This window comes from Glycine max, chromosome 2 (genome assembly GCF_000004515.6).
Source record: "Glycine max cultivar Williams 82 chromosome 2, Glycine_max_v4.0, whole genome shotgun sequence".
Lineage (NCBI taxonomy): Eukaryota > Viridiplantae > Streptophyta > Magnoliopsida > Fabales > Fabaceae > Glycine > Glycine max.
This window is the reverse complement of record NC_016089.4, coordinates 791,082-806,644: the sequence shown is the minus strand read 5'-3', so window position 1 is coordinate 806,644 and position 15,563 is coordinate 791,082. Positions and strand designations below refer to the sequence as shown.

General features: G+C 33.6%; 1 protein-coding gene across 2 annotated transcripts; it reads left to right on the top strand.

The window, feature by feature from the left end:
* The first annotated feature begins 420 nt into the window (after window positions 1-420).
* Window positions 421-11,881, top strand: LOC100815860 (protein translocase subunit SecA, chloroplastic). Of its 2 annotated transcripts, none has more exons than XM_041010106.1 (20): window positions 421-917; window positions 1,041-1,113; window positions 1,474-1,680; window positions 1,990-2,093; window positions 2,202-2,381; window positions 3,511-3,729; window positions 4,573-4,686; window positions 4,788-4,901; window positions 5,192-5,359; window positions 6,046-6,221; window positions 7,235-7,301; window positions 8,432-8,578; window positions 8,732-8,827; window positions 8,904-8,972; window positions 9,169-9,270; window positions 9,345-9,596; window positions 9,675-9,742; window positions 10,745-10,862; window positions 11,093-11,145; window positions 11,231-11,384. In XM_041010106.1, exons 1-19 carry the CDS (start codon window positions 537-539, stop codon window positions 11,141-11,143), a joined length of 2,706 nt encoding a protein of 901 aa, XP_040866040.1. In that variant the 5' UTR covers window positions 421-536; the 3' UTR covers window positions 11,144-11,145; window positions 11,231-11,384. The 2 variants fall into 2 exon arrangements, with proteins under 2 accessions (XP_040866040.1, XP_006574521.1); XM_006574458.4 differs by lacking the exon at window positions 11,093-11,145 and adding an exon at window positions 11,561-11,881 and having other exon boundaries at window positions 424-917; window positions 11,231-11,470.
* The last annotated feature ends 3,682 nt before the right edge of the window (window positions 11,882-15,563 follow it).

Below are 15,563 nucleotides of genomic sequence, written 5' to 3'. Positions count from 1 at the left end.
AATCATTTGTAAAACTCTTTAGAAAAAAAATCCAACATATCAATGACATTTTGTTGTCTAATAAAATTAGGAACTTTTCATATTTTTCTACATTTTTTAAATCAAATGTATCTTTAATAAAAATATGTTAAAAATGTTAATTACTACTGTTAAACATGCTCCAACTCTCCTAAAAACAAAACTCAGAGTACAACTAGAGAACTAAAAACAAATCACACTTAAAATATATATAAAAAAAAAGTCAATTTCAATGAGTGTTTTCAACTAATTAAAATTTTATTTTAAAAAGGGCATTTTAATAGAACAATTATTATCATTATTTTTTATTAAAAGTTGTCAGATTATGTGGAGACTGTGGTACTACTTACGCCCCCCCGTAGACTTGCCTACATACTAGATTTCCCCTTATCTTATCTCTCGTCCAGTCCACGTTGCAAATGATAATTATATCCATCTTCTCAATCCACTCCAATTCAAAATCTTCACCGTAAACCACTTCTTCAACTTTCCTTCCCAATTCTAAACTCATTCAAACTATGGCAGCGTCTTCGCTCTGTTCCTCTTTCACCTCCAAAACGTGGAACCCGCACGCGCGCTATCACCACAAAACCCTAGCACCTCCCTATTCCGCCTTTCTTCGCGGAGACCTCCAGCTCCATCCACCTTCGGTTTCCGGAACGCGGCGGAGAAGGCGCCGCCGATCGGGTTCGGTGGCGTCCCTCGGAGGCTTGTTGGGCGGCATCTTCAAAGGCGCCGATACGGGAGAAGCCACGAAGCAGCAATACGCTGCGACCGTTAACATAATCAATGGATTGGAACCGGAGATTTCTGCTTTGTCGGATTCGGAACTGAGGGACAGGACTTTTGCGCTGCGAGAACGCGCGCAGCATGGCCAGTCTTTGGATTCGCTCTTGCCAGTGAGTTTTGAAGTATTGAGTGTTGTAGTTTATAAGCGGCGATTCAAATCAAATGCAGTTTCTCTTGATTGTGACCAAGGAAGTGATTAAAGTGTACTGTGTCTGTGTGTATGTGCATTGCAGGAGGCGTTTGCTGTGGTGAGAGAAGCTTCGAAGAGGGTTCTGGGCCTTCGTCCCTTCGATGTCCAGCTCATAGGTAAGTCTTTCGCTGGCGTTTCGTTGTTTATGGAATTGAACTCTGTCATTTTATAGAAAAAACTTACACGCAGTCCTTAACAGCCTTTGGAGTTGTTCTCCAATTAGAATTGGAATAAGAGTTTTACCTCAGTAATCTGCATAATAAATGTTTTCATTAAAGGTCAACATAGATTCCCAAAATAAAACTCCAATTCTGATTGGAGAACATCACCAAAAACACTTGCGGAACTTAAGTTTTGCCCTCACTTTATTGCCTTATACATAGTGTAGTGTACTCTAGCTTGTGCTATTTAGTGTATTTATAAATATATGTGTAAGAGGATAATTTATTAATATTGTGTTAGTTTGGGTCTTGTAGGAGGCATGGTTCTTCATAAGGGAGAAATAGCTGAAATGAGGACCGGAGAAGGGAAGACACTGGTTGCTGTTTTGCCAGCTTATTTAAATGCATTGAGTGGGAAGGGAGTTCATGTTGTAACTGTCAATGATTATCTAGCTCGGAGGGATTGTGAGTGGGTTGGTCAGGTTCCTCGCTTTCTTGGATTGAAGGTTGGCCTCATTCAGCGTATGTCTCATACTTCATTACTTCCCTCTCCTCTTTATGTTTGGATTCTGTTTCTACATCTGTATTCATCCATTGTTAGTCAGTTGGGGTTGGTTGTATTTCAAGCTTCTGTGTTGCTTTGTTTCCCTCCACTCTATTTTCATTTCTGAATAATAGTTTATTCATTTTTTACGTAGTTTGTTCTTTGGCTTTTGTTTAGGTTTTTTTATGTTTTTTTTCTTCTTGTTTTTAACTGAAATTCTTCAAGATGCAACGTGTTTTAAACCTATTCCTTTGTTTCAGTCTAACAAATAATGAATTTGGTTGCAGAGAATATGACAAGTCAGCAAAGAAAGGAAAATTACTCATGTGATATAACATATGTCACTAATAGTGAGCTTGGTTTTGATTACTTGAGAGACAATCTTGCCACGGAAAGTAATTTTTCCTTTACATATTTCTTGCATTTAAAATATGCTTTTTAGATTTTTAATTTGTATCCTTTTAATATCATGCTGAACTCTGAACTTTGGAATGTACAGAGTGTCGAAGATCTTGTCATAAGGGGTTTCAATTACTGTATCATTGATGAGGTTGATTCAATCCTTATTGATGAAGCTAGAACACCGCTTATTATATCTGGACCTGCAGAGAAACCCAGTGATCAATATTATAAGGCTGCAAAGATTGCAGAAGCCTTTGAACAAGACATACATTACACTGTAAGTCTGCTAAATTATGTTTACATTTTGAAATTTAATGTAGTGTTAAGTTTATCAGCACACGTACTCCCTGTTTCTCTATTGGTGCCTGCTCAGCTCACTTTTAGGTTGTGTCTATTAAGAAATAAGAAGTGTTGCTATACTAGCATCATAAGAAGAGTCTGTTTTCGATTTTAGGTTTGCAACAAGGGTTAGAAACCAACTGTACTAGTCTGGTTATATGTCATACTTAAATTCAGCCAATTTTATGTTTAGTAGAGGAAATTTTGTCAGGTGTAATTTTATCTCCATACAGTATTTATCATTGGGCCTATATATCTTAATTAGAATATTGAAACAAAATTACAAACTGGGACTGCATTGTCGTTGATTAATATTTTTATCCTTGATACGAACATGACAACAATGATAAGTGAAGTTCATTTGTGATTATTAGTTTTTTCCTTTTTTTGAGGTATACTTGATGAGATGAGATCTTCATTTGCCTGGTTCATGATACATGGACAATGTGCTCACATTGTTCATACTATTTTTAAAACAAGAAAATGTAAAAATTAGTTGAAGCAATATTTATCCCTGTTTTTTTTTATTGAGGTTATGGACCTTTCCTGTTTTTTCAAACATATCTGCCTATATAAGGGGGGAAAGTTAAACAAAAAAAAAGAAGGAAACTTGACCTGACTAGCCCTAGTTAAATGAAAATGAGGTAGAAGATGAATTTTTTTTAGGAAGATGGCTTATAAATATTATATAGAGTGGAATGCTTATGTGATGCTAACAGTGAATTTGATATACAATATAAGTTAGTTTCTATTTCATGGTCTGCTTGGCAAAGTGAACAAACTTCTCTTTCATATTTGCTGGACAGCTGGGTGGTTTTAATGGGGTTTTACATATGGATAGATTAAAGATATTGTGTTGAAAATGGGAAACAAAGCATTTGTTCGGTTAACTAAAAAACACAGTTATGGAGGTTTTGATTTTTATACCTTGTGAATGGATTATGGTTGGTAAATTTTCATCATGACTATGACTTATTTTATCTTTGACGACAGGAGTAGATGCTCAATTTATTAAAATAAGAGTGGATCTTTGAATATTATTCTTCTAACTGAAATTGTCTTTGCAGGTAGACGAAAAACAGAAAACAGTTCTACTTTCTGAGCAAGGTTATGAAGATGCTGAAGAAATTTTAGCTGTCAAAGATTTATATGATCCTCGAGAACAGTGGGCTTCATATATCCTAAATGCAATAAAAGCAAAAGAACTATTTCTTCGAGATGTAAACTACATCATTCGTGGAAAAGAGGTCCTAATTGTTGATGAGTTTACTGGTCGAGTCATGCAGGTATTTAGAGATTCTACTTGGCCTCATGGAAATAAACAATTTAACTAGCCAAGGCAAGGAGAATAGTAGTGCCATCAATAGCAGTTCTTGATCTACATTTGATTTCAAGTGCTTGAAGAGCATATCTTCCGAAGTAAATATGATTCCCTTGATAGGATATTCCCTTCATTCTTCCTCTATGTTGTTTATGAAATCTGGTTCTTTGGGGGTTATAATTATCATTATTATAATCTCAGCCCTTTAATGTACTAATTTTTATTGTATGTAGCTCTATCAAGATTTAAGATTATGGCAAAACTTTGCTTCAGATTATGGCTGAGAAAAGTATTAAATCATGACTTAATGCACTGTCCTTTACTGGATAACTTATGATCGCTATTCAACAATTAAAGCATTATAATTTAATTATTGATACTATAAGAATAGTTGCCATTAATATTCACTAGATTTGGCTTGAAGTTTCAGCACAGAAACTATTTATATTAGTCTACAGTCTACACCTGGAAACTCCTTGAAATGCACATTAGGTGTTAATAGAGATTCCACCTTTTGATACATTTCAGGTGCTGTCCTTATCTTTAAACACCCTGTGGTCAGCTGGATATATATGGATTCTTTTTAACCTGTCATGCTTGTGATATAATGCCAAAACCTTGGTGTTTACATTACTATCTAATTATTGTAGTGTCAGTCTAGCCAATAGCAAAATCTTACATATTACTGACACTCACTACCACTTCTATCTAGAGAGAACAAAGAATTAAACTGTCACATCTTCAAATTTCTGAGAAGTAAATTCTGTTGATATCTCAAGGAACAAGTAATTTTTATTTACTCTGATAGGGGAGAAGGTGGAGTGATGGCCTTCACCAAGCAGTTGAGGCAAAGGAAGGGTTGCCAATTCAAAATGAAACTGTAACGCTGGCTTCTATCAGTTACCAGAATTTCTTTCTTCAGGTTGGAAATGTTGTATCTGAGCTGATTAAGTGAACCATCATTTCAGAATTTCATTTGCCTTTGAACTTACCTTGATGTTTTCAAACCATGTACCTCTATAGTTCCCCAAACTTTGTGGTATGACTGGCACTGCAGCAACAGAAAGTACAGAATTTGAGAGCATTTACAAGCTTAAAGTTACAATTGTGCCAACAAACAAACCTATGATAAGAAAGGTTTGTTCTTACTTGTCATTCATGTGCAACACTTTAATAAACTGATGACTGTCTTGTCATGTGGAATTTGTATTCCAATTCCTCAATGGGAGGAATGGTAATATATTTATTATTTACTACATTTATATGTGCAACATATATGTAAATTATTATAGTTCTGTTAGAGGTAGGGCCAATGGTTTCTTTCCATTTACAGTTAAATTTGGAATAATCTTAGTAGATTTATTTTGTACATAATATCAATTATTTGACTTTTTTCTAGTTCCTAATCTTTATTTTATTTTTCTCAGGATGAATCTGATGTAGTTTTTAGGGCAACTTCAGGGAAATGGCGTGCAGTTGTAGTAGAAATCTCTAGGATGCACAAAACCGGTCGCCCGGTGCTTGTTGGCACCACTAGTGTTGAGCAGAGTGATTCTTTGTCAGAGCAATTGAAAGAAGCTGGAATTCCGCACGAGGTAAGGTCCCTCTTGCTTCCTATACTACTATACCTCACAAAAACATATTAAGATGCGTCATTTAAAAATGTAAGCACTTTGTCTCTTTTCAGAAAAATCCATAACCAAAAAGATGAATTATATTTTTCAAGAAAGGCATATTCACCTTCTTAAAACAACTTGTTAATGTTTTACATTTTATTCTATGATAATGATTAATGAGCCTCACAACAATATTGAAAGGCATTATTTTTTTCAATATTTTATATTATAATTTTATGGTGACTTTTTTGAATGTCTAAAAAAGTTATATATATATATATATAATACTAGTGTCCTTGAAGAATCCATCCATTTGGAGGTGTTGGCTCAAGTGTTTGAGCTGACAAGAGTTCAGCATGTATTGTACAGGTGTTGGTGATGGAAACATGTCCAGCATCAACACCCCACCAGCTCAAGCAAGAGGAGTGCTTGTGCTTCATAGACAGAATGTGGCAGTACAATATTTTCTTAATGATACCCATTTAAAATAATTTTTGTTTCTAAAAACGATAGCCTATTCATAGCCTAGGCAAGTGTTGATAAGTGATAACACTGACCAACTGCTCATCCATTTGAAAGAACTATAATGAAGCTTAATCTTGCAACCACTTTTTTTGTCTTAATTTTTTTGGGTATAAAAGTAGTGCAATATGTATTGTTTCTAGGTACTTAATGCAAAACCAGAAAATGTTGAGAGGGAAGCAGAAATTGTAGCACAGAGTGGTCGTCTTGGGGCAGTGACAATTGCTACCAATATGGCTGGTCGTGGGACAGATATAATCCTTGGTGGTAATGCAGAATTTATGGCACGGTTGAAGCTTCGTGAAATATTGATGCCAAGGTATTATGGAACTTTAATTGACAAAAGTTTTATTATGGAGATTTTATTCTTCCATGTACTTGTTGCCTTTTGATTCAATATTATTTAAAATGGTGTTTGGAAGAAAAGAGGAGGATAGGTTTAGTGGGAGGAGGTGAGGATGCTTAAAGAGAGATGCTGCCTTGGATGGGTTTTTAAAGAGTGAGATGCTCTCTGCTAAGTTAGAAACAAAAATGCTTAATGGAAGTGTGTGCATGCCCCTGTTTATAAGAGAAACGGAAAAGTATTGTCTGAAAAGTATAGTGAAGTGGTTTAGGGGGTGTTTGGTTTGGTTGTTTTCTGTTTTCATTTTCACTTAAAACAGAAAACGGTGATGAAAATGTGTTTGGTTGGATTTCTGAAAACATTTTCAGTGAAAATGAAAACAGGAAACAATCAGAAAATGAAAACAATAAAATCTCATTTTCAGTGTTTTCAGTTGAGAACAGAAACCTCATTTCAGGTAAAATGAAATTGCGGTGGCAATGAATGTAATTTTAAGCAAATCTAAAAATACAAAAAGACAAGAAGTCAATATATCATAAATTTTCAGTATTTTTATTTCATGAAAACAGAAAACAAGAAGTCAAACCAAACATATTTTCAGAATTCTAATCTTTTGAAAATGAAAACAGTTTTCAAAAAATGAAAACAGGAAATGAAAACAGAAAATGAAAATGCAAACCAAACACACCCTTAGGGTTTAAGTGGCCCCCACAGTGTGTGAGAGAGAGCATATAACAACACCTAGGTAGAACTATTGTAGTTACATATGTATATTCCTTGCTTGCACAATCTCACTGTTTCCAGAATTTATTTGTCACTGATACAATCTTAATGGGAAAGCATCTTCTGATTACTCCTATCCTATGGTTAAATTCCTATTCTTAGAGCCTGTCTTGCATTAGATCTGAAAGTTTAAGCAATTTGCAAGTTGTTGAAGCCATCTTATCAAACATGCATTACATTTTTTTTCTGGGAACATATGATTGCAGAGTTGTTAAGCCATCTGAAGAAGGCTTTGTATCAATAAAGAAACCTCCTCCCTCCAAGACATGGAAGGTATATCATTTTTATTTTTAAAGTATTGTTTATGTAAATACAATTATGGTGTGTGTGCTCTAACATTCTTCTACTTACTTTTTAGAAGGAGGATGCTAGCAACCTATTCTTCTTTTAGACCAAAATGTCCTATTTATTATTTCTAAAAAGCAAAAGTAGATAAGGGTATTTAAGACATTATAGTAACTGCCTAAGGAATCAAGTAGAATAAAACATGAATTTTATTAATTGAATGAAATTGAACAGGAACCAGGAGAAAGAATTTTCCTCCAAGGGTTTCCCCTTTTTTATGAACTTTGTAACTCTCTAAATGAATTCTGCTGCCATTATACCCCGTATCTATCCAATCGATCCCCTCTAACTAAATAACTGCTCAAATTGTCCCTAGTTAGCTGTCTCTAACTATTTTTTCCTTCTGTTCTGTCCTAGACGTTTACAATGATAATCTTTTTAAATTTATATATATTATTTACTTGTTTTTTTCTCATTCTCTCTCTCTCTCTCTCTCTCTCTCTCTCTCCCTACTTTTTCATCATTTTTTTAATTTAAATATGCCATGACTCAAAGATTCCACTAATGGAAAACATAAAAAGGTGCAGGTGGGCAGTTCTTGAAACTACGATTGTTCGTTTTTGTTGGAATGAATCAGTGGTTAATAAAATTGTCACCCTTGTTCTGGATAGCAATTATTAGGCACCATTAAACCCAATGAGTATGTTTGCATCCTCCAACATTTTCAGTTTACGATAGTGAACAGTATGCATAAGAAAGAATGTTGTGTTTGAACCCAGGCTTTTGTTTGATCATCTTTCACTGTGAGAGTTGCAGTTATGGTTAAAAATGAAAGTGAGAAGAACATGGGTTGACATTATAAATAGAATTAAGTTGTGAAAGATGAATCTTTGTATGATGGTGGATAGGGAGTTCTGGTGGAAACAGAAAGAAGTTGGACTCAAAATCTTTTTTTGTAACATATTATATTATAAAAATACCTATAAATCTATGTTGCTTTGGATGTGTGTGTTTATTTTCTTTAAAAGTGTTGCATGTTTATGTGTGTGAGTGTGGGTGCACATACTTTTTACAGTAACTGTTTTGGAACTCCACGTATACGGTATATCGTGATTCAGGTGAATGAGAAGTTATTCCCATGCCAACTATCAAATAAAAATGTTGACATGGCTGAGAAGGCTGTGCAATTGGCTGTTGAAACATGGGGCAAGAGATCCTTAACTGAACTTGAAGCAGAGGAGCGCCTATCCTATACCTGTGAAAAGGTGACAATCCGGCGATGATGGATTTTTTAGTGTAATTAATGCTTGAAATTAGAATGTTTGAGTAACTAACTACTTTGATAAGTAAAGCTTTCTTGGACATATCACTTTTGTGAATTTTCCATCTTCAACTTGTCATTATATATTTTTATGTAGGGTCCTGCTCAAGATGAAGTCATTGCCAAGCTGAGAAATGCATTTCTGGAAATTGGAAAAGAATATAAAGTCTTCACTGAGGAAGAGAGGAAGAAGGTCAATTTGTTTCTTGACTAATACTTCCCTTCATACATTGCTGTTGATGCATTATTAATGATCATTATGACTGCAGGTTGTGGAAGCTGGTGGACTACATGTAGTAGGCACAGAGCGTCATGAATCACGTCGAATTGATAATCAGGTTTTTTTATCTTTCCTTTTCCTTGTAGGGTTGAAAGGTGGGAAGCCGGGATGTAATGGCTTGTGGCCTTGGACATCCACATATCTCCTACCCTCTTCTATTATTCTTGCAGCTATAATAGCTACTGCTACTTCTACCACTCCTACCCTGTCAAATAAGTATTTAAAGTTGGAACTTTTTTTCATCATCCATAAAGCTGCGTGGTCGAAGTGGCAGACAAGGAGATCCGGGAAGCTCACGCTTTTTCTTAAGTCTTGAAGATAACATATTTCGTATTTTTGGTGGAGATCGAATTCAGGTAATGCATTTATTGTGTTGCTGCTACACTTGGAATTTGATTGCCCAAAACTTAGTTAATATTGTGATATGTAGGGCTTAATGCGAGCTTTCAGAGTTGAAGACCTACCTATTGAGTCCAAGATGTTGACCAAAGCATTAGACGAAGCCCAAAGGAAAGTGGAGAACTATTTCTTTGACATTCGGAAGCAATTGTTTGAGTATGATGAAGTACTTAACAGCCAAAGAGATCGAGTTTATACAGAGAGAAGACGAGCCCTTGAATCTGACAACCTTCAGTCTCTTCTTATTGAATATGCTGAATTGACAATGGATGACATTTTAGAAGTAAGCCTTGCTAAAATTATGCTCCTCTTTGTACCTTGCTTCATTGTCTAACTTAATAATGCAATCATGATGAATTAGGCAAACATTGGTTCTGATGCTCCAAAAGACAGCTGGGATCTTGAAAAACTAACTGCAAAAATTCAGCAGTAAGTGAAATCTTTTGCCCTTTAGCTTGATGCCATGTTCGGTTTAGTTATATGCAGAACCTTGCTTGATTGCTTTTGTTTCTTTAGTGCATTCATGCGTGATCTAATTCTCTTGTATGGACATCATTGTTCTAATTTACTATTGATTTTCCTTCATTTTTATTGGTGTTAAATGGTAAAGCTGATAATTTTTCCTCAACCGAGACTAAGTTTTCCTTGAGCAATCTTAAGAACACCTTTCACATCATCCCGATCCACTTAGGGAAAGTGATAGTCTGGTGGTATTTTCTTGAAAATAAAAATAAAATGGAAAATATTTTCTCAAACCAATCTATTCCTAATTATTCTAAATGTTGGCCTAAAGACCAAACTGAAAAGTCAAAATAAGTAATCCTCTCTTGGATATTTGTTTTTGGGTTTCTAAAGGACTGTTGTGTTCTTGTGCATTATTTATAATGGGGTTTTCTTTACGAGTTTAAATCATAAATGAGCGTTTATGATTGGATAATAATAGTGTAAAAAAGCATTACACTGTCAATGCGTGTATTATTTTCTCTTCTTTTATTTGGGCACTTAATAAGAGTTTAATTTCTATCTATGCACTGTCAGTCTTAGTTTTACATTATCAACCAATTAAAAATCATGATATATATGATTTTTAAAGTAGTTATTATAAAAATAACAAACTTACCATACATGACAATAGGGGTGTGTAAAAACACTAAATCGAGTTCAAAACCAAATGGAGCCACTTTATGAAAACAATTGGGTTTGAACCAAATTGTTTTCATAAAGTGGTTCAAGCTGTTTGGTGCAAACTGAACTCTGTTTTTGTAATGTGGTTCGTTTTTTTTTATTTTTAAATATCAAGCCCTGCACAACTTTACATGTAAGTTTAAATTAAACGACAATATTAACTATTTGCTTACATGATAATGCATTTTTTCGCCCAATCTTGGATCTAAAATTATGCTGATGGAAGATATTTCATTTTCTCTTCAGATATTGCTACTTGTTGAATACTCTATCCCCTGATTTGCTGGGGAACACGTGTTCAGATTATGAGGAATTGCGGAATTATCTCCGTCTTCGTGGTCGTGAAGCCTACCTGCAGAAAAGGGTCAGTTTAATTATTATTTGGGAATTAATCAACCATTCTCCTTATGTTTGTTTCTTTTCTGTTGCTTCAATTAAATAACACATTTGGGGGTGGGGGGTTAAAAGATTTCTACTATTTAAAAGGGAGTTTTTTGTTAGTAAGGTTTTATATTTTCAATTAAATTTTTAAACCACAAAAAAAATGAGATAAGTGATTTAAATCAAATAATTGATTATATATTTTTCGGGTAGGGGGAGAGGGATTTATCAAACCTCAGTGCAACTTGTAACTTCTGCTATTAAAGGTTGGACTTTTAGCATCATGTGTCTTTCTTTACCATTTATTTCTTTTTGAATTTACCTTTTTTATTACAACAATGCTGCCAATAGGATATTGTGGAGCAACAAGCAGCAGGCTTAATGAAAGAAGCAGAGCGGTTCCTAATCTTAAGCAATATCGATCGCCTGTGGAAAGAACATTTGCAGGCACTAAAATTTGTTCAGCAAGCCGTGGGGTTACGGGGATATGCGCAGCGGGATCCACTTATTGAGTATAAGCTTGAAGGCTATAACCTTTTCTTGGATATGATGGCACAAATAAGAAGAAATGTCATATATTCTGTATATCAGGTTTGCTTTTAATCTAGATTTTTAGGCTACTGAGCTTTCCGCCTTATCAGTTTTATAACTGCGTAACCCTTTCTTTTGAACTTTTGGCAGTTCCAACCTGTGCTGGTAAAGCAAGATCAGGACAAAACAGAGAATCGGAAATCAGGAAAACGTAATATTGCACGCACTCAGGTTAATCCAAACTCTGATCCAGTTGGCACTGTCGAGCCTTCAACATCAAGTACTACTTCCTAATACGGCACTCAAGACTAATGTTTCTGGAGTTCCAGCATATTGAGCTAGAAGGAACAACAAAGCCTCAGTTGATCCTCCATGTTTGTAGCAATTTATTGTAGAGAGATTGTCATATGGTCAAACGTTGTAAAGATTTACAAATGTATAGCAAGCTATAAAAAGCTTCAGTTGATCCTCCATGCATGTCGCATTTTATTGTAAAATAGAAATTATGATGCTCAAACGAAAAAAATTACAAATACATTTAACCCCTCTCCCAAGGGAAAGCAAAAAAAAAAAAAAAAAGAACTACACCTTAGAAGCCGGGCCAATAATAGATTATAAATCCAAAATATAGTGATCAAATTACATGTGACAGCATTTTAGTTTTTTTTGTCAGGGTCCTGAAAATCACTTTGCGCGTCAAACATTCTTGCTGAATTTTTCCCGACAGGTGAAAGTTCAAATCTATCGCCTTGAATAACTTCCTCAACAATTTTATTTATGGTGCTTCCTTCAACCTGCATTCATTGAAGCATAATGAATAACTCGGCAAACCAAGATCCAAAAATTCAATAAATAGAAATTTGGGGAATGTAAAAATGGTAAGCATAAAGTGCCCGTTCCCAACAATGCAAAAAGTTCTCTAACAATAATTATTCATTAGGAAGCCCGGCGAAATGGCGTTAATTTTTTTTTCGAGTATGATTGTATTACAACAAGGAATCTATAAAGAACTGAGTAATATGGGGGCTAATTGTAATATTGAAGAAAACGTGAAAACTGAAAACAAAAATAGAACAAAAAATTTCAATATCTCAACAATATATAGCTTGTACCGTAGAAACTGATGAGTAAAACAACATTTAACGTACCAGAGTCGAAGGTTGGACCTTGAATTGATGCTTCTAAGTTCTAATCACACTTCAACGCTGAACTCAGAATTCAGGAGCGATGACAGATAGAGCCCTACTTTCTTTCTTGCCGCGTTTCATATAATAGATTTGGGCTTCGAAAGGTTTTTAGCGCGCTGTGATAGGGGCTTGGACTGGGGACCACACATGGCCCACAAAAATGGGCCCAAGTGGAAAAGGAAAGTGTGGCCTAGGCCTCTTTAAAAAAAAAAAAGAAGCAAGAAATGGTTATAGACTTATAGTTGATTATCTTCCTAACTTAAAATGTTAGATATAAACACAACACTGCAATGGGTATCCCAAATTCTCTACTATTTTTTTTATTGCTTTTAATTATCTTAAAAATAAAAAAATAAAATATTGATACCATGGGCTAACATGTCTTGCCCCATTTCATGTCCTTTTTTTGACAAACTAAAATAAGTCCGTCTAAGTAAATTGGTCATGGATTGAATACTGCCAATTAAGGATAGGGATTTTTTTGCAAGATTTAGGGTTTAGGCCTTGATGTGCACAATTTTCAAGATCAAATTCAATGGGTCCACGGTAAACTAAACGAAAAAGAAAGGATAGGGATTTTTTTGCAAACTTTATTTTAGCACCAATGTTTATTTGTAACGAATATTCAAGCATGCACTTAATCCATCTTAAAAAATAAGTCAGGTCAAATATGTTTTTATTAGAAGCAGAAAGCCAAAAAATAAATTATTAGGTAATCTTAAACTACAGGATCCCATTAATCTCTATATGACATGTTATTAAGTGTTATTATTTTTTTCATAACTTAATTTTTTTAATAATGTTATGTAAAGATTGATTGAGATTACAGACAAGTAAAGTTCTAAACTACCTAATAATTTTTTAGGTGAATCATACTTATAATTAACTGAACATGTCTACTAAAAAATAATCTAAACAAGTTCATACAAACATCCTAGTTTCTATATTTAGAAATCTGAATTAATTCCAAGTTATCATATTGACTAAATTTATTAGGATCGGCCTAAGAGGTTTAAATAATTCATGTAGAGTTTTTAATTCTATTTTCATTGTTCTCATTTGTAAAAAAGATATCATATTCACAATAACAGGAAGAATACTTAAAATTGCTATAACGAAAGAAGTAAATGTGTGAACTTTACCTTCTAAAGCATAGCCACGTGACAAATCCAACTGCCCCACATTCATCCATATTTGAACATTAAGGAAGGCTAATAATGCCAGACTAATTCATACTGCATGGATTGGATTGATCACAGAGTTGGTATCTTTAATAGATGTTGAATTCATTGAATTGTATAAGTAAACTTACAGGCTATTGTTGTTATTAGCTACATACAGCCTAGATAGATTAGCCTTTTATCCAAGGGATGAAAATCTCAATGTTTGATTTATTGATCTTTGATCCTATTCAGACTTGAGTCTTGGATAAGACCTATTTAGTATTTAAATACATATCATTATTCATTATGCATCTTTTTCTTTAGTTTTTTTTTCCCTAAAAAATCTTGACTAGCAATTGGAAAATCTAAAACAAATCTATTTATTGAAGAAATTAAAAACTAAAACGCATTTTTCGTAACTAAAGAAAAGTTTAAAATAAGAATTTTAATGTTTATGTTATAAAATAATTTTACACTCTCAATCAATTATAAATTATTATTTAAATTACTTTAGATAATTTTTTTAAAACTTAATAAACTTAAGTTATCATTTGATGATTTTATAAAAAAATTTATACCATTAATACATAATTTTTTTTCTCTTAAAATAAACTGATGAAATTAGTGACAATCATAAACCTAATCCAGTCCATAAACTTATAAGTTTTAATCTTTTGTATCAATTATAAGTTTAATCTATGATCTAAAACTTATACACTTAAGCTTCTTAAAAAAATATATGTCTTATAAAAATTGGACTTAAATCCCCTCATAAATTTAACATGTATTTTTAACATAATCATATTCTATTTACTAGTTCCATAATTTTTTAACTTTAACTTTTCTTTATCAGTGGGTTTAGACATTACTTTGGGAATCTTAAATTTTGTTAAATATAACAGCAAGATACCATTTTTTTTTCTTCTACGAAAGAATCATAGAATTAGAAAGTTAATTCCTATTACTAAGCTTTTGATCAAAACAGTTTTACTAATTAGATGTTTAACTCAAATTTAACCCGTTAGTGATAAGTTGAAAAAAATCTTAACAAATATGACTGAACTCAATTTAATTAAAAACAATGGGAAATCCGACCCCACCCAGCATCTAATCACCTTCGTGAAACCGTCCATATGCTTGAAGTGGAGGTATAATATAAGGGGCACCATGCAAAAAGATGGACATGTGTTAATCAACCCCCTTGCATGTCGGACTCATCTACGAGTAGAGATGCACATTGAATAGTGCTTTCTTTTGTTCTTTATATATATAGGAAAAAACAGTTGCAAAATGCTTGAAGATGTTGAATATTTTATGGAAAACATCAACGAATAGAGATATTTATGTTGATTATTAATGAATTAAGGGCACGTCGTTACCTTCGTCCTGTACAATCCTTGCAATGTGGTGTGAGTCCACCAAGTTAATAATAACTTTGTCTGAATAGCTTATCGTACCTATGTTTTATTATATTTGATTTAATAACAACAATGTCCTAATGGAGTGCAAGTGTATTACGCCGAAATGGGTTGTTTTGTTTATCTTCCCTTTGATGATTTGATTCATGCTTGTGGTGTCTTCGGTATAAGAGAAAATGGAGGAAACTAGAAAGGATAGAAGAAGAAGAAAAAAGAACGAAAAATACAAAATAAAATAGATTACTCTACCATTCGTAACATATAGTATGGAAGTACTGTCGAGCATGGGATTAACTGTTGTTAGGTTGTTCTAATTTATCTAATGATATTTTTAATTCAAGTTTTAAGTAAAAATTGTGTTAAATATTTAAAAGAATTTTTCTTT